Below are 18,326 nucleotides of genomic sequence, written 5' to 3' on the forward strand. Positions count from 1 at the left end.
CCAGCAGAGATTTAGGGAACATGTCAAACCATGGCATATTCAGTTTGTTTGAAGACTTTGTCCACCCATCAAGACAGATCTTATTTTGTTAATTGTGAAGTAAGTACCCGTGGAAAGTAATAAGCCATGGAAAAATGAATTCTAGACTCAGGTAGACCATTAGTCTTGATCAAAGCACTAGTTTTTTCTACAAGCCCATCAAAATTAGAGCAGATTCAGGCTGAACAGTTATGATTTCCATCTCTAACCTTTCTTCCAAGCTCAAGGGTAGAGTTGCAAGTGCTGGCCTTAAATGGCCATGGAGTGCTTTTCCACAGGGATGGTTGTGTTCGCAGCCAAACTCTTATTCCTATTTTTGTCAGTTCAAAATACAAATTCATCTGCTAACATCTTTCTAAAAATTGTTTTCTATTTACTAATGCTTATCAGTGCTTGAGAACCTGGTGTCTTGAGTATTTTTTTTTCTGTGATCTGGGGAAATTCTGTTTTCCAAATCTTCGAACATGTGGATCTGATGGGAAAAAAAAGGGTTAGTGGGAATTAGTTAGGAAAAAACAAGTGTTTTTTCAAAAGCAGAAAACAATATTATAGTTAAATAACAATTAATTCTAGTAAAGTAAGGAAAAGGAAAGATCCTGTCTTCTAAGACCTAACAAATTTATGAAATCTTAGCCACCAAAAGTTTTGTGGGTTTGAATTAGGATGGATTCTTGTTCCTCCACTGAGTTTCTGTTATATTGTGACCCCTTGCAAAATAAGAACTGGGACAACCAGTAAGAGGGGGATATTGAAAAAAAAAATAGAAGAGAAAGAATGAAAGTGAGTTTTTCTAGTGCACTGCTGGAACAACCTGAAGAATTTTCTGATTGGAAGCTCTTAAATGAATAGTTTCTCCTAACCATGAATTATGTTTGGGGAAGTAGAAAATTCATAAATTACAAGGAGCAAAGAGACCCAATAGGATATGGAAGAGGTGTTCTGGTAAGTCATGCTTGAGTCTTTAACCAGTCGCTGAGCTCCTCTCAGCTGTTTTGGTTAAAAAAAAAACAAAAGGGAAGAAAGGTAACATTTTCAAATACTGTGTTAGCTGTAAAAAACTGAGTTGATGATGCATTGCACTGCGTTTGGTAGAACATACAGCCTTTTTCCTTCATTCTGGATACTCTGAATTGGTGCTGGGAAATGACCCTGGAGAGGTGAAGGAAAGATTGCTTTGACCATAGGACAAAACCTGGAGAAATTTGAAGTGCTCCTGGTTTATGTGGTGCACCTGGCAATGTTTGAAAAGCTACTGGGTAGGTATCTATGCTGTATCTTTAATTTCTTTATATCTATTTTTATGCTTAAATGTTTAACAAGAACCGATGTATTTGCAAGTAGTCTCCAAGACACTTAATCTCTGTCGATCTGAAATGAACCTAAATGAAGGCAATGGATGAGATGAAATTTCCACATAAGAAGACCTGGTGAACTCCCCAGACAGCTGCAGAAATGTGGCACTTGTAAGGCTCTGCTTATATTAAGAAAGGCTTGTTTGGAGGTTTGCCAGTATTGAAAAAATGGTGGGATAGGCTCAGTAAGAGAGGAAACCTAATTTATTGGTCAGTAATATGTACTGTACTATTTCAGAAAGATTCTTCTAACAGCGCTCTCAGACTGCTCTTGCTTCAAAACGCTTTTCGTAACGATATGGATGATAGTCCTTACCAGCCTGACTGGAGCCAGTATATGCTCAAGAGCACAAATAACATTCAAGGGGAGCAGTTTATTACTACAGTGGAGTCCAGATCTGGTCTCCAGAGAAAAGGCAGAACTGCTTTAAAGTAAATAAATTGATTATAGATTTGCTTTTGTTTTCCTCCTGTTCTTTATACAGAAAGAAGTGTAGGATTGGGATGGGCTTGCTTTTGAGGTTCTTGAGATTGGGATACAGCTTGCCAAATATTTCCAAATCAAAATAAATTCACAGTCACCCAGCTGGTATGCGCATGGTGATGGCGGTTGTCCAGAGAGCATTTTGGGGAAGTTAGTTCCAAATTCTTCCTTTAACAGAGGCAAGGAGATGGATGCTCAAAGGAAAGAGTACAGGCAAGGAGAGATGTCTAATATCTGTCTTCACAGTTCCATCATGTGCAGAAAAGTAAAACAAATGGTTTAGCTGCTGGTGAACGGGCATACAGGAGCAGATTTGAGAGCAGTTTGTGTTCTCTGAAATCACCAAGTTGAGTGATGAAAAAATCTGGGTTTTTAACAGCAGTGTCAGGTATGATAATTCTCAGAATGCCTCAGTGAGGCTCTGGGATGACAGCAGGAAAGCCTGGACTTCAAAATTTCAGGTTAAGACAAGAAATTTTCAACCCAAGTTATAGGGGGTGTTAGGAATCCAGGAGAATCATGAAACTTTTACCCAATCAACTTAGCCCGAGTGGTGGTGAGCATGAATAACAGTGCGGGTTAGTCAGGCCTGCCTGGGAGAGAACTGGAACGGAGAATTTAATCTCATAAACCCCAGGGCTGGAAGGCTTAAATTTAATAAAATAATCTACCTTTGCTGCTAAGTAGGATTAGTTGCAGCCACCAGAAGCTGAAAGTACTCAACAACCTGAGGTGTGATGAAGTTGTATATGTTTGCCTTGGCTTGCTATCCTGAATTTAAATGCATAATAAGACATTGTTACCCAGTACCTATCCAGATTTGGCATTAAAATGAATAGCAGACATTGACAATTTAATTACATTAAATATATTTCAGTTTTAATTAAACACATTTCTTTTAAAATAATTGATCATTTGAATTATGATAAAAATAAATAAACTAGTCTCTATTAATTCCAGTTATAACACTCTTTCCTTTGACAGAACAACAGTGGTAAAGTTACTGTTATTTCTTTAGTGTCCATTTGTATTTTCTATGATGAGGTGAATTATTATATTGAAAGACAAGGTATTTAGTTGTCCTAAACTTGACACATTTAATTAAATTTAGGACATTCTATTTGAATTGAATGGAAAAGCAGAAGGAATGTCTAACACGGATTCCCATGCTTCTAAAACCAATAATGCAAATCTGGGTTAATTATGGTTAAATAATATCTTGGTACTAAGGGTTTCACAATTGCTTGTATTCAGTTCCAAATACTTACACTGTAAGTCTATATAATTTTTTAGTTGGAAAACATATAATGTAACGTGACAGCTATTTATTCCATTGATGCTGAGATAGCTCACCACAGGTTCTTCTAGCAGCACAGAAGACAGGTGAGGAATCGACAGTCAGTGCATCATTCAGCTGGTAATTTTGTGTTCACAGCAGAGGCTTATTAGCATTAGCTATACAGCTATATCATAGTACTGAAACTATATCACTAAGTCATATAACTAAAAATGAAGTCATATTTTTAGTTATATGACTAAAAACCCTGTATCTCTACAACTTGCTCCAGAAAAGCACTGAAATCAGTGGAATCTTTTTTTTTTTTTTTTTTTGTCAAATATATAGGGCTGAATTCAAACCGCAATTGTGATTCTAGAGCAAAAACAGGCATGGATTTGAGCCCATCAGGGGTTGTCCTAACAGCCAGCAAGGCTCTGGGCACCTGGTGTGCATGTGTTTGTAGGGTTTGTATGTGTGGGGTAGCTGTCCTGATGTCCTGAACACAGGTGGTGTCAGTGGCCCTCACACATGGGCTCTGAATTGACACATCACATTTGTGCTGAATGGGAAATCTGCTTGGAAAATCCAGCTTATGTGAGGCTTGGCTGAACAGCTGCTGGGACCCCCCTTCCAGCTGGAATCTATCGGTCCAGTTTTAAGGTGGCACTGAGCTCAGCAAGGTACTGTGATGCGTATAAGTCGTACGTTAAAACCTCCTCAATCTGACCTTGTATTTCTAGGACCAAAAACAAAAGAGATCACTCTCTGAAATCTCATTTCCTAATTATTCAACTGTATTTTCACTTTCCCAATTCAGACTGTGAATTTAAGAAAGCAGATTTATGGCCAGAATAAAGTTAGGCATATTACTAATTAATAATATTCCCTTAGGAGCTGGTCTACAATATATGCTGTATTTTAAGTACCTATGCTTGTTTTCATACAAATTTAATAAACAGTTACAGAATCTTTTTACTTTAGCTATTTAGGAAAGACTGAGAAATCAGTTCTAATATAAAAGAGTGATTAACTTCTGGCTTGGAAAAAGTTCTATGAGCATTCCTTTCACCCAGTACTCACATGTGCATTATCTGCTAGAACATAAGAAAAAGAAAGCAATATTTCTTCTGTGTGAATAAAAAAGAAAAGAATTTAATAATTCCTTTTTTGTGAATTTCTGACTCCTAATATAGAGTTAATTTTAATAAGCTTTTTCTTTCATGAAGGGCCAGATTAATTGCTTCAAAGAGACCTAGACATTTTGATACGATTCAGTGATGGGCATTCATAGTCAGCAGGGAGGACCACTATATATGGCCTTACATAGCATTATTTAAATATTATAAAAAATTAAATGTAAAATGTAAAAAAAAAGGTTGCAAGTGCAGAACTGTATGCGTTGCAGTAGTTAAGCAACTAGGTAGCATTGCTCTTTTAAAATACTTTTAAATACTTTTAAAATACTTTGATATGTCTGTAACAGTATAGTAATGTGAAATGGAAAGACACTGAACGTGTTTACTTTTTACAAGGGCATGTAGTGATAGGACAAGGGGTAATGGCTTCAAGCTGAAAGAGGGCAGATTTAGATTAGTTGTAACGAAGAAATTCTTTACGATGAGGGTGGTGAGGCACTGGAACAGGTTGCCCAGAGAAGCTATGGCTGCCCCCCGCCCCCGTAAGTGTTCCAGGCCAGGTTGGATGGGGCTTTGAGCAACCTTGTCTAGTGGACGGTGTCTAGGGGGGTTGGAACCAGATGATGTATAAGATCCCTTCCAACCCAAACCGTTCTATGATTCTGTGTGTTCTCCAAGCCCATTTTACCTCCATCCCCTATTTTCCCCTTTCATTGCCATGTATAAATGTATAATTGCTGACAGCGTTGCTTGGAAGTGATGGAAATATATTGAATGCTATTGGTTTCTTTTACCACAGGAAGTTTGTTCAGATAATAAGAAGTTGGATTTTAATCTTCAATGCTAAGATGATCAGCATAAAAGTTTAGTTTAAATTCTATCGTGTTGCGTTTCTCGAGAAATAAACCATTTCAAAAGAAAATACACTGGTAGACTTGTGAGTCAGAAATGAAGTTATATGGTAACGAATCTAGTATTATCTAGGGAGTATGATAGCAAAGTCTGACTTTTTTGTACCCTGATTGCACCTCTCAAGTATACCTGAGGTCTTCCTCTTGAGAATACAGTTTCCTCCTGTGCCCAATGCATATCATCAAGATTACCTGATACAGGAATATAACATATTTGGAGCAACACTTAAGTGTATGCAGAAGCTGGGATGAAATACAGAAATTCATGTACTAAATGGAATATCTTGCCATGAATAGGTCTGTTTAAAAACTCTTTTTCCACTTCTGGGTGAAGTTTATAAATAGATATTTTACCTGCAAGTTTTCTGACACCATTCCACATGGCAGCCTGCATCCCTCCTTCCACTACACTACCACTCCTTGGGTTAATAGCTGTGCTTGATGTGGATCTTCAGTTGCTTCTGTTCAGCTGTTCTCAGTGTGATGGTCCTTCAGTTGTGGAGCTTATTTCACTTTTCCCTTCAAGCCTGGATTATTTGCATTTGCCCAAAAGCTGGTCATCTTGTGCAGCCAGCTGGGGAGGGATGGGTTAGGTGCAATGGCCATGAAGCAATGTAAGAAGCTAAAAGATTTTGAGAGGCAGAACTTTATGCTACTTGGTAATAAGCAGGTATTATCTGATATTCTGTTAAAGAAAAAAAAAAATGCAGTGATAATTGTGTTAAAGTACCTGAAACTTTCTTTAATGCATGCTGCAGAGCAGAAAAGGAGGCATTATAAATACAGATGCCAGAACTCCTGGTGAATAATCTTATTTACAAGGCTTTATGCAATAACAAAATAAAACATATTACAAATTAAATAATAACAAATTTAGAACTGCTGTTCATGTTACATATTAAACTGTTGAGCTTGAAACTCTTGGCAATATTTTCACCTATATCTGGCTACACTGATTATAGCACTTGCTCAGTCTTGTACACTTCATTCCTAATCTTTCGTACACCAAGTACTTTAAAAAGAGTGGAGAGACACTTGGGAATGAATATATCTGTACTTTGTACATTGTCTAAGTCTTTGTGAATTATTTTACCACCTCCTGTTAGTGTTTGCCTTTTCCTTAATCATCTTTCCTGTTACGTCCAGTCTTATTCTGGGAAGATAAAACTTACGGTATCTCATAAGTGATGCATACCTGCCTAATGGAATTAACAAAACAGATTTTTTAAACTTACATACTTGAAAACGTACCATTTGCTAATTTATTCAGCTTGCCATTTATTTTGTTTTTCCAATGCCATATTATTTGGTAACTTTCTTCCCTTTCCTTTCAATATTGTTTGTTTGTTTATTTCTAAATTTGCAATCTTTCTTACTTGAAGTTTGGCATAAACTTCAGAAGGTTGAGTCTAATTTATTTCAATATTTTTAGTTTCTGTGACAGTTTGGATGGTGGCCCTGAGATTCAACTGCAGCATCTTTTCACTGTATTTTTCTCTGCTGGTTGAATTTAGTGTAGAGGGGGCTTCTCACATACCTGCTTGTTTTCCTATGATTGTCCTCTGTATCTCTACACTGGCTATCCATAAATCTGTCAGTACTGAAACTAATTCAGATTATAGCAGTTTGAACCAAGCAGATTTAAAATATCTTTGATTCCAGTAGTGAAAATTGCTTTAATATTTTTATGGTGCTATTACAGACCATCTTCCTAGCATGTTTTGTTTATTTTTTTTTTCCTTAGTATTCAAAAAGTTCTTGGGTCTGGGGAGGATGTGCTATGTTGTTTAGTTTGGGTTGCTCAGATTTCTGTGTAGAAGGAATGCATGAGAAATACAGATACTGTGTTTTCTGCCTCCACCTCTGACTAGAGAGAACACCTGAGGCGTTGCTGCCTCTCCAAAGCCAAGCCCTGATGGTGGCCTGAGGTTCCTGGAAGGAGTTTCTGTGCCTGCTGCTATGACTGACAAAGAAAGGAAAGTCTTCATCCTTTTTCTCACTGTCAGTCCAGCTTTGCCACAGTCTGTGCCACCAGTTCCTTCTCCGGCAAGCAGCTGTGCGAGGCAGCAGTGCTGCTACTGCTGCTGCTGCTGCAGTGCCATCAGGAGAGGGGACAATGCTGCTCTGGTCAGAGTATCAGCAATATGGGTGGTCTTGTTTGTTCTGAGCCTACAAAAACCTACCTGGACACAGGCTATGGATAAACTGGATGATCAAAGAGAGATTCAGGGTTCCTGGAGGGATCCAGGTGCAGGATCTAGATCAGAACCTGGGTTATTCTGGAGAAATCCTCATTCTGGAAAAACAGAGGGCCAAACACACAGGCCGTGCTGCCATCTCCACGGCTCCTGTGTTGAGACCCAGTGCTGCTGCAACGAGTTGCCCTTCTGCCAGCTCCTGCTCCCAGGATGTTACAGCTGGGTCTGTGGTGACTGAATTTAAGATATTCTTTGTCTATCCTCCTAACTTAGAATCAGACCACAGTTATTAATAGATTTCAGTGTATGTTAGTAGCATTATTAAGAACATTTCTGCTTGGTGTTTGTAACAGACTTAGTGTTTGTCAAGACAGTCCTTACTCTAAGGACAGCTCATGTTATTTTAAACCTGTATTGCAATAAGCCGAAGAAATACTAATGTTGCTTTAAGAACTAATTCCTGTGTCGTGTATCAAGTTCAGACCCAATGTACTCTGTGTGATCAACTTGCACAGATTGTTAACTAATGGGATTTTTAAAAGTTCTCAAATTATTCAGAAGCCATCAAAGAAAGGGCACTCAACAAACCCGTAGTAAGATATTTTGCCCAGACTTCTCATCCTTCATTGCTCGTTCCAGTCTCCTCAGGTCGAGCAGCATCTCTTGTTTACTGTGCCACCTGGGACTGAGAAAGCGTAGCTGTAGCTGGGCTCGATGAGACAGGCACACTAAACAAGAGTAAACGTGTCTGAATTTTGCTGGCTGCTGTTGCCATCCCTGTTATCCTTCACAAGGGGACTGCAAACCTACAGCAGTGGCTTAACAAGAGACAATACAGGTCCCACCTGGCATAGCTGGGGAAAGAAAAAGATGCATAGGTACTATACATAGCTTGTGACTTTCGTTGGCTTTAATGTAGGCTATAGTAGACAGTTACTCTGGCCTTAATAGCAATCAGTGATCTCATTAGTAATGGATCTCCGACAAACAGCTGGGGAAGAGCAGCGGCAGTCCTACTCCGCTCACTGCCTCCTTTGAAGCAAGTGGTCCCAGAGGAAGACCCACCATATCACATCCCTTCCTAGGAGCCAGTGTAAACACCCATTGCGAATCCATAATGATTTCTTCAGGAGTAGGTGGCTACGCCACCCTCCCTGCAGCCTGCTATATCCCCTCTGTTGATATTACCAATTCCCTTATGTATCACCTTCAAGTGACAGCTGTAAATAAGCACACGTCTCTGTCAGCTAGGATTCACCTGGAATTAAATTCAGAGATAGGGAGCTGTCAGCTGACTGACTTCTGTGGCATCGTAGCTGTCATTTGAATGAATTACAGACCACAGTATCTGTTTGTTTGGGAGGCTGTGAGCAAGAGGAGTGGAACAAATGGGGACAAATGGATGAAATTTAATACAGGTTTCCGCAAGTTTTTCAAGCATCATGCACCCATCTTCAGTGTGGTTATTTTGTGTGGCTAATGGCATTCCCACATAAACTGGAATAATCTTCCGTTGCAAGCCCTCTTTAGTATGAAAAAAAAATTAAATTGAGTACACAATCTGATGAGGCTTATTTTGCTCTGTTCTAGCAAAGACTAAAATACCTGGATCGAAGTTTCATAGCAGTTGCCTATGCACAGTTTACACTCCGGGGTTGGCAGCTTCTCTTCAGAAGCTGATGAGCAAGATGCACCCCCTCCCTTCCACACTGCTTGTAGAGTGTGGTGCCCCATGCTGATGATGCCAGGCAGATTTAATTGTGCATGCTCAAAGAGAAAAATGACATCCACGCTTGGGTTAGTGCTCTCTGTGGCAAGCTGACAAATCCCCCAGCTGTCAGCTAACCTCAAAGGCAAGCGTACGTGGCTCCAGCTTATGTCTGCTTGCATTCTGCCCATAGGCATTTATAAGCTGAAACTCATATTGGCTGCAACACTTTCAAACTGCTACTGAGAGAAATGTATGGTCTGTTTTATGTGTTTCAGTCTCTAAGGGTGACCCACACAATTAAGGTTTATTTTTCAGACAGGCTATAAGCACGTAAAGACAGCAACTTTTTGCATATGTGGCAAGTGAAAGGGCATCATGTTCATGGCCATGGATCTGGCTAAGTTGCTGATTGCTTAGAGAAAATAATTTATTCTTCTGGCTCAGATGGATTATATTTATATTTTTATCTGTTTATTGGGGTTACTGGCTGCCAGGGAACTGCATGCACACAAAATAGCTTTACGTAGGTGCCAACATATATGGGCAAATGCAGGAGGCATGTGGTACTAATGCAATATTGGAGTCACAGAGGAGGACTTCTGGCAGAAACATTTTCACTTCTGGTGCGCTGCAGGCTGTCCATCTAAACCCATCATTACCTGGCACCTATGCTCCAGTGAAATAATCGGACCAATCTGCAAATGGGCAAAAAGCCATCTCAGCAGATGGGTTTGACTGTAGGTAACCAGGAAACCATGCATATACATTAAACATGGGTTCAGAGAGCATGGGTCTTATCTAAGAACATCAAAACAGCTGTCGGTTTTGAGGCCTTCCATATACTGTGGACAACATAAGCTGTATTCATTGACACCCACACAGGGTGGGATAGAGCCAGCTCCCACGCTTCTGATGGACTTTATAGGAATGGCTTGGTTGGCATGGTCGCAGCTACAGATTAGTCTCGTGTTTTGCAGTGGACTTTGAATTTGTGTTAGAAAGACAAAGAATGAAGTTGGAGGATGGAGTTGCATCTACCTAATTTGCATGCCCAGCTGAGGCACTGTCTCATCCAAATTTTAGGTGATGGAGAGGGCTATCCAATCTAACTGGCACAACTGTGTAAACTTCCTAAGTAGACAGTGATAGAGGGAAGCTTTGAATATGTGCTGGGAAAAGTCTGATATGTTCACTTTTCAAATACGTTACAGTCTTGGAACAGGATCTTAGAACACAAAGAAATAACAGGAAAGGCCAAATATCTGTAATAACTTAGGACTTAGTTCACCAAGCTCTTCTAGCACTGAGCAGCCAGTGCTATTCTTCTTTTTTGTAACAGTCTGATATTAAAGCACTCAACTAGAAATTGAGAATTCATGGGTTCTTGGCTTCTTCAGTATAATAAACTGCAGATCCTGACCCTAGGAGTTCAGGTGAGTGGTTCTCACTATGTGTTGAAGCTGAATCGTAGCACAGCTCACTGTCATGAGGCCACAGAGAACACAAGGGAGCAGCGACTCCAGGAACTCCTCGCCATCAGTTATTTTCACAGGCTTAGTGCTTCCCCATGTACACAAGGGAGCATGTGGACAATGTTTCTTTTGGTGTCCAAACAAGAAAAAAAAAGGGCCATATTCGCATCGCTTAGCTCCACCTAAAATTCATTGGGTCTTCTGTGTCCTTTTGGCTGGCTGTGGGTTTTCTGAAGCATGTACTCAATGGATATTTTAGGCTAATTGGCATTCAAGCTGCCTGAAAATAGCCCCAAGGCAGCAACATCAGGATTTAGGGGAGATATTCTAGCTTCAGTGAATTTGTGCAAATACATGGAGCCCTGGAGCTCTTTTACTGATGCTGGGAGTGGGGCAGGACACAGAAGTGCTGTGGCAATCCAAATCCATCTCCTGTTTCCTTTCTGCTACCTGGGCTCGGGAAGAGAGGATCGCAGGGTGGGGCGTACGTATGTCTGTGAACGTGGTGCTCTCTGTTGGCAACAGACAGCTTCAGAGAAGATTAGGTGCCTGAGGGAGACAGAACGTTTCGTAGTTCAGGCAGTGCAGACTGAGGTTCCCAGGACCATGGGACCTCTGTATAACCCAGCTGTAAATTTGGGTTATTGATGCCTCAGGAGCTTTCAGAGGCACTTTAAAAGTTATAGAGGAAATAACCACAAGAAAAGCATTTCTTTTTGTGTCTGCTTTTTCTCTCAGTTAAAATCAAGGAGTTTGATGACTTAAATACAAGGTGTTAATATGCAGTTGTTTGTGAGTGACATGAAGATTCCTGTAAATCTGTTCTAGTAGTAGTAACACTACGTGGAGGATAGTCTGTGTTTTGCATGACACATGGCTAGCTTAACTGTGTAAGGAGTGTGTGTGTGCTATAAAATGTCATCTGTATAAGGGACCAAGTGAGCCCTATTCATACTTCAAAATTCTGAATGTGAAGAATTGTGATTATCATTTTAGGTTTGACTTCCATAACTCTGCATTCTTAAGGTAGTCTGCGTTTAACCCAAATTACTTTCCCCTTAATTATGGAGTCAGAGTGAAATTCAGCTGTCGCAGATAAGAGCAATGCTATTTATTAACAGTGCAAATCGTTCATACACATGGAGAGAACTTAAATGTGCTAAGCACATCAGGACAGGAGATCGCAGTCCTTAAGGGATTCATTTATCCTTGACTTCCAGGAGCCTTTGTTGTGCTAATGACAGATATATATTCCCAAAATCCGCTGCCTCTGTCTGTGCCTTACCCTTTGATTTCTTTATTAACTCTCCTCCCTTGTCACAACGTGTTCTTGTTAATTCAGATCAGGTTTAGCAGCTTGCGTCATACTTCGCTATTTTTTAGCAAAAGGGTTTACTGAGTTCTCCAGCAGCTGACATGCTTTTCCCTCTTTGCCACGTCTCTCTGCCACTGCTGCCAGGAGGGGCCCCGGGGCGAGCTGCCACCCATCGCACCCTGATACCCATGGGTTGCCTTTGCTCTTAGAGCAGTCAAGGCAACCGACTTAATTAATCATTCCCAGCCCTCACTAATAAGCACGGTTTTGGTAATTTGGGCTAAACGTGTTCAGGTACCCTAGAATACTGAATGCTTTATCTAAATATGTAATTTGGGGTTTAGGCACTTACATAAACATTACGATTTATAGCGGCCCTGGGTGCTACTGACTTTGCTAAGGTTGTAAATCCTTGGTATTTCTAAAGTCAAGGCACATGTTTAGGCGAATAGTCATGGGCGTGGGTGGTTAGCTCACCTTACAGTGGTTGTTTGCAAGCAGTGACCACCATGATACAAGTAGATGGCACCCTTAGTACCATCAGTAAATGGAAAGGCTGTTGATAGGTGATAATGTCTTTAAGGATATGAACAGGAGCAACACATGCAGGTTAATGTAGGTTATCAGCTGTAAGAATAGTGATAAAACTATTAGAGAGCTATGAGAAAAGCTAAGAAATACAGAACATTTCTCATGAGCTTATTTTAATACGTGGAGTAAGGGTTTTTTTCTGAAACGCTATAATGCTGCAGTGTGTAGCTACTTCATTATACTTTCCTCAGTACAGGTATGTCTTGCAACATCTTGTACTCTCTCTTGGGACTAGATATATATGAAACATCAGCATAATTTTGCTCATGTGCTAGGCTCTGAACTCAGCTACAGTTAAATATTCAGCAGGATACTGTGTCTCTAGGTAGACTCTTGCAGCGGTTATGAAAGATTAATTCAGTGTTATTTTTCTGTCTAATGAAAGAGTTGAAGAGAGTATTTCTGTTGAAAATTTCAAATTTCAGGTTTAGAAATTATGATCTTTATTATGCTTTCTAAAGGGCACATAAGATAAATGATCTATATAGAGTTATAATTTCTTTATTGAAATCTTTTTCTTACAGGATACTTATCCCAGCATCTTAATTACAGTCTTCTGTGTACTTTGTTGTCTTCCCTTGCCATTTCAAAATACATTGTACATATTTCTTACTGGACACACAGTAAATAACCTATAGAAAACTAAGGGCATTGCATAGCAGAATGGTGCAGATATGCAGATGTTCCTACATATTACAGATTTAATTTGGATTTTCTGTTTGGTCAATACTAAGATTTTAAATGATATGCGTGTCTGAGGAAGGAATACAGCTTTGAGGCAGTTTCTGGTAGAAATCATTTATACGGCAGTGATCCAAAGGAGAGAGATTAAAGCAGCAACACAAAGTTCCAATTTCTGTCCTTAGCAGGTTCTTTCTCTTTTTTTTTTCTCCACATCTTTCTCTCACAAAATTTACTTGCATTATTAATGAAGTTCAGTCCTAGCACTGGTGTGGAATCTGAAGGATAAACTCAATCAGCAAGTTTGAAGTCCTAATCCTTGTAAAGCCAGTCTGAATAACAGATGATATTAATCAAGGCACGATAGAAGGTACCTATTCAGCTATTGCTGTAATTGCGACCTTACTGGTTCTGTCTGTGTTTTTCCCCCTGTGTTTTACAGAGCACATTGATTTATGAAGATGTCTTTGTCTTATATCATTAATGTTAGAATGATAAAAAAAGTCCAAAAAGATTGGAGGATTGGTGTGAACTGAAACCTATCAACTGGTTTATTGGCAAATTGGGGATTTGTTTTTCATTATGATTCTGCTGCAAATGTGTGTTATATTGTATAAATGGGGTTCTTTTTGGAATAGCAGAGCTGCACTCTGCAGGAATTTAGAAGGGAAATTATGACCAGGCCTGCACTCTCTTAGAACACAACGGGATCAGCATAGTATCTTCAAACAGGTTTTCTGGACCTCAGATTCAATTTTGTAGGAAGAAAGCTTAGCTGTTAACTCTTTCGTTCAGTCTCTTTGGGATGTATTCCTAGAATTAAAAAAAAAAAAACAAACAAACAACCCCACCAAAAAAAAATAGTGGCAAAGCTGTCTTAAGAATTCCTCTGCTGTTTCTCTACCCTCTCATCATTCATTCCTGCCTCAGTCCACCAGCCTCTCAACTGTTCAACACAATAGGTTGGGGATTTTTTGTCTTCTAGAATTAGTTGATTCATTTCATAAATAAGGTTTAGCAAAAGGCTCTCGCTTCCAACAGCAGCATGTCTTCAACTGGGAGATCTGTAAACAGTATCCTGGGCACAGAGGAAGATGGATGAGAACTGCATAGAGTCACACAAATGTCTGTTGGAAGGGTCCTGTGGAGGTCGCCTACTTCAGTCTCCCACTCCAAGCACTTCTATGGCCAATGGAGAACAGCTTTGTCTAGTTGAGTCTTGAAATTACCTATAGTGTAACCTGTTCCAGTTTTGCACTGTCCTCCTAGTGAAGGACTTTTCCCTCATGGTCAGCCTGGATGTCTTAAATCACCACTTGCAGTTATTGCCCCTGTCTGCCACTACCAAGGACTTTGTCTCCATCGCTGTGTAGCCCCCCTTCAAGCACTTGCAAGCACCTATTAAATCACTGCTTAGTCTCCCAGTCAACAGACTAAACAAGCCCAGCTCGCTCAGCCTTTCCTTATAGTTCATGCACTCTGGGCCCATGACCGTCTTGGTAGTCCTCTGTTGGACCTTCTTCAGTTTCTCCACATCCCTCTTGAACTGGTGGGCCAAACTTGGACAAAATATTCTACGTGAGACCTAACTGGCACTGCACAAAGGGGACAGTAAGTTCTGTCAAGCAGCAGGCTGCACTACTCCTAATGCAGCCCAGTATGAAACATACCTCATTCCCAAAGGAGAGCACCCTGTTTGCTGATATTCAATCAGGTGTCCACCAAGTCATCTTAGCTCTGCTTCAACTCAACCTGTTACTTCTTAACATCTGAACATGTGTGGGCTTCCTTATTCCAGCCCACATGCAGAACACTGTGCTGCTTCTTGCTGACCCACAGGAGGCTTACATTGATCCTTCAAGCTTCCCAGAGTCCCTGTAAACTGCAGCTCTGCTGTTCAATGTGTCAGCTATCTACTGCTAGCATTGTCTATAACTTTCTTAAGCCTACTTTGCTGACAAAAGGATTTTGTTGTATATCTGACCCCAGAAGGCTTGGAAGGAGAAGGAAAAAGCAAGACCATGGTTCCGTCTCACTGTTTGCTTGGTCTTTAACTTGGCTAAAAAGTGGTGTCACTTGTAATGCATCCTGGACAGTCCTCCACCCAAGAAGCAGCAGGCACTGTAGCATTTTCGGACCCTTGTACGACAGTCAATTGCAGTGACCTGTGGAAGGATGGAAACACTGAAGGGTTGAAATTCAATAATCCTGTCTGTTTTGAAACACTAATTAACTGTTGCACAGTTTTGCTGCCAGCAAGCCAGCTACTGCAGTGGGCTCCTATTACCATGATCAGCAGGCAAAGAGCTGAATACAAAAGGAAAGAAGCTAAAGAAAAAGGAGAAAACCGAACTTCTGACTGAGACAAAGGTTGCAAAATAAGTAAAAATTGCACATCATTATGTATTTTGTATCAGTAAGAAAAGGAAATTCATCTGATCTTCTGTTTACTGAGCCAGCAAAAGCTTGCAGTGCTACAGAGTTGGTACCCTGCAGTCTTAGAATGGGCCTATTTTATATCATTTAACAATTTTATATAGTAAACATAGCTTTGTTACATATGAGTCCTAAAGAGAGAGCTCCTTTCAGAAGTTGTTTGGTGGATATACAGAATAACTGAAGGCTACATTCAATTATGCTAATTGGTATTCTGTAAAATCATCCAATCAAATTAATCTAGTGTAAATTTTTGCGTGCAGAGGTTCAATGTATGATAGAATTTGTGTTTTGAGTGCATAAAGGTAGCCAAGGATGTCTGCCAAAAGAATATAAAATATTTATAAAGTGCATTTTTTTGTCTAATTTCGAGTTGTTTGCGATTGGTACCTTTTGTATGTGAAAGTCCATTTGCATCTTATATACAGATATGTTCTTGGCGTCTGCTTTGTGTTTATGCCTGCTGTGCCTTGTGTGTTTTATTTTCTGTGTACATGTTCTTTATGGCCACCTTAACTACCCGTATAAATTTGCCTGTCTGCGTATTATGGGTAGTATTCCACTCCCACTATATGATTTTTCAGCATGCAGGTGATAATGCAGAGCAATTCACCCACATACCATCCATGTAATTTTTGGTTCAGGTGGTTTGGCAGCTCAGCCAAAATACAAGGTTTCAGCAAATTTCATCTTTTGTGTTTCAGGATTACAATGATGAAATTCGTCAGGAGCAGCTGAGGGAACTGTCGTATTTGAACGGTTCTGAGGATTCAGTACGTGGACGGGGCATTCGAGGAAGAGGGATCCGTGTGCCACCTGCAGCTCCTTCAAGGTGTGGTAGCCTAAGCTATTATGCTAACAGCTTTAGAAAGTTTAAGCAATGGTAAAGCAAGCATATTTAAAAAAAATCACGTACACATCATGGTCAGTAAACCAAACTATTTTTCTTCTGATAGCTTGTGTGGTCTATGTTGTGCCAGGTTCTCTGATCTACAGTTTACAGGCTGTAGTGGGTGATGTACAAGTATCAAACTACAAATTAGAGCAGATTCTGAAGCCAGTAAAAAGATATTTCTAGGAAAGAGTATTGTTATGCTGGTACAGAATTTGTATGATCAGTAGCATAAAATCATTGGTCAATGAAATAATATAGCCAGAGATGCCTACATAGTCTGGATGAAACTTTATTTGCCAGACAATTAGGGTTTTTTTGTATGTGGATTATATCTACCATATATAAAACACATTATATCTTATTTGTTATATGCGTTATCAGTTTTATATGAACTTCATTGGCATCATCTAAAAACATTGGTATATGAATGTTTCCTGAATTTTTTCAAGTATTTTTTCATGTATAGGTAACAGATAGCTCTGCTTGTTCAGAAGGTCGGTGTATAATCTTAACACACTTTCAGACTCATTTTTCACTCTGGACCCGTAAGAAATTTGTTGCCTAAGCCATCTAAGTTACCTAGTTACTTCTAGGAATCCATAGAGATCATTTCAGGGTGAGTCCTAAGAAATCCACTTTTATTTAGGAGGAAACAGGATATGGAGGTACCTTATTTTATGCTAACACAGGAGTTGTTCGTTGGTAATTGAACTGGCTGGTCTTGCCTATGACCTTTTTTTTTTACCATGAAGGTGTTGATCATGTTTTCTCTCAGTTCTTCTTGAACAGAAGTTTTTATCACTAGTATGATGCACATGCCTAGGATTTTTTACACTTGTCATTCGTTACCATCTTCCACTCAAAGTCTTTTTAAGCTCAGAAACCACTCTTCCTTACACCTAAGATTTCTGAAGGGGTTGACTTAATAATGATATTCAGAACATTACTGCAAAAGACTGGCAGCTTTTAAATTAGGTTCAAAGTATAATCAGTGGAGTACTGGCCCTCGGTTCCTGAAAAAAACCCGACAGATTGTATCAGTTGCACAACTATAGGATCTTGGGTGCTTTCCCTATTTTCCAGTCAGAAATCCCAGGACAATATGAAAAAAAATATTTGAAACTGAAATATTTAAAGCTAAATCTTTATGCTAATAATTTATGCTAATAACATAATTATATTTATGGTGATGCAGTTGATACGCTTGAGGGAAGGGATGCCATCCAGAGGAACTTTACAGGCTTGAGAAGTGGGCCCATGTGAACCTCGTGAAGTTCGACAAGGCCACGTGCAAGGTCCTGCAACTGGGTCGGGGCAATTACCAGTATCAACGCAGAGAGCGGGATGAAGGGATTGAGAGCAGCCCTATGGAGAAGGACTTGGGGGTATTAGTAGATGACAAATTACATAGGAGCTGGCAACGTGCACTCGCAGCCCAGAAGGCCAACCATATCCTGGCCTGCATCAGAAGCAGCGTGGCCAGCAGGTCAAGGGAGGTGATTCTGCCCCTCTGCTCTGCTCTGGTGAGACCCCACCTGGAGTCCTGCATCCAGCTCTGGAGCCCCCAGGACAGGAAAGACATGGAGCTGTTGGAGCAGGTCCAGAGGAGGCCACAAAAATGGTCAGAGGAATGGAGCACCTGTCCTGTGAAGAAAGGCTTAGAGAGCTGAGGCTGTTCAGCCTGGAGAAGAGAAGGCTCCAGGGAGACCTTATTGTGGTGTTGCCGTATATAAAGGGGGCTTGTAAGAAAGCTGGAGAGAGACTTTTTACCAAGATCAGTAGTGACAAGACAAGAGGCAAAGGTTTGAAACTGAAAGAGGGGATGT

General features: G+C 40.1%; 1 protein-coding gene across 7 annotated transcripts in view; it reads left to right on the forward strand.

The window, feature by feature from the left end:
• KHDRBS2 (KH RNA binding domain containing, signal transduction associated 2) overlaps positions 1–18,326 on the forward strand; it is a 430,741-nt gene that overhangs the window by 252,646 nt on the left and 159,769 nt on the right. For all 7 annotated transcript variants that reach the window (XR_012763239.1, XR_012763238.1, XR_012763240.1 and 4 more), the window contains one exon: positions 16,310–16,437. Coding sequence is in view for 1 of the 7 variants with exons in the window: in XM_075414613.1 (XP_075270728.1) it covers positions 16,310–16,437 (128 nt within the window). In the remaining 6 variants the exon portion in view is untranslated. The remainder of the gene's footprint in view (positions 1–16,309; positions 16,438–18,326) is intronic.

This window comes from Opisthocomus hoazin, chromosome 2, assembly GCF_030867145.1.
Source record: "Opisthocomus hoazin isolate bOpiHoa1 chromosome 2, bOpiHoa1.hap1, whole genome shotgun sequence".
In the NCBI taxonomy this organism is placed as follows: domain Eukaryota; kingdom Metazoa; phylum Chordata; class Aves; order Opisthocomiformes; family Opisthocomidae; genus Opisthocomus; species Opisthocomus hoazin.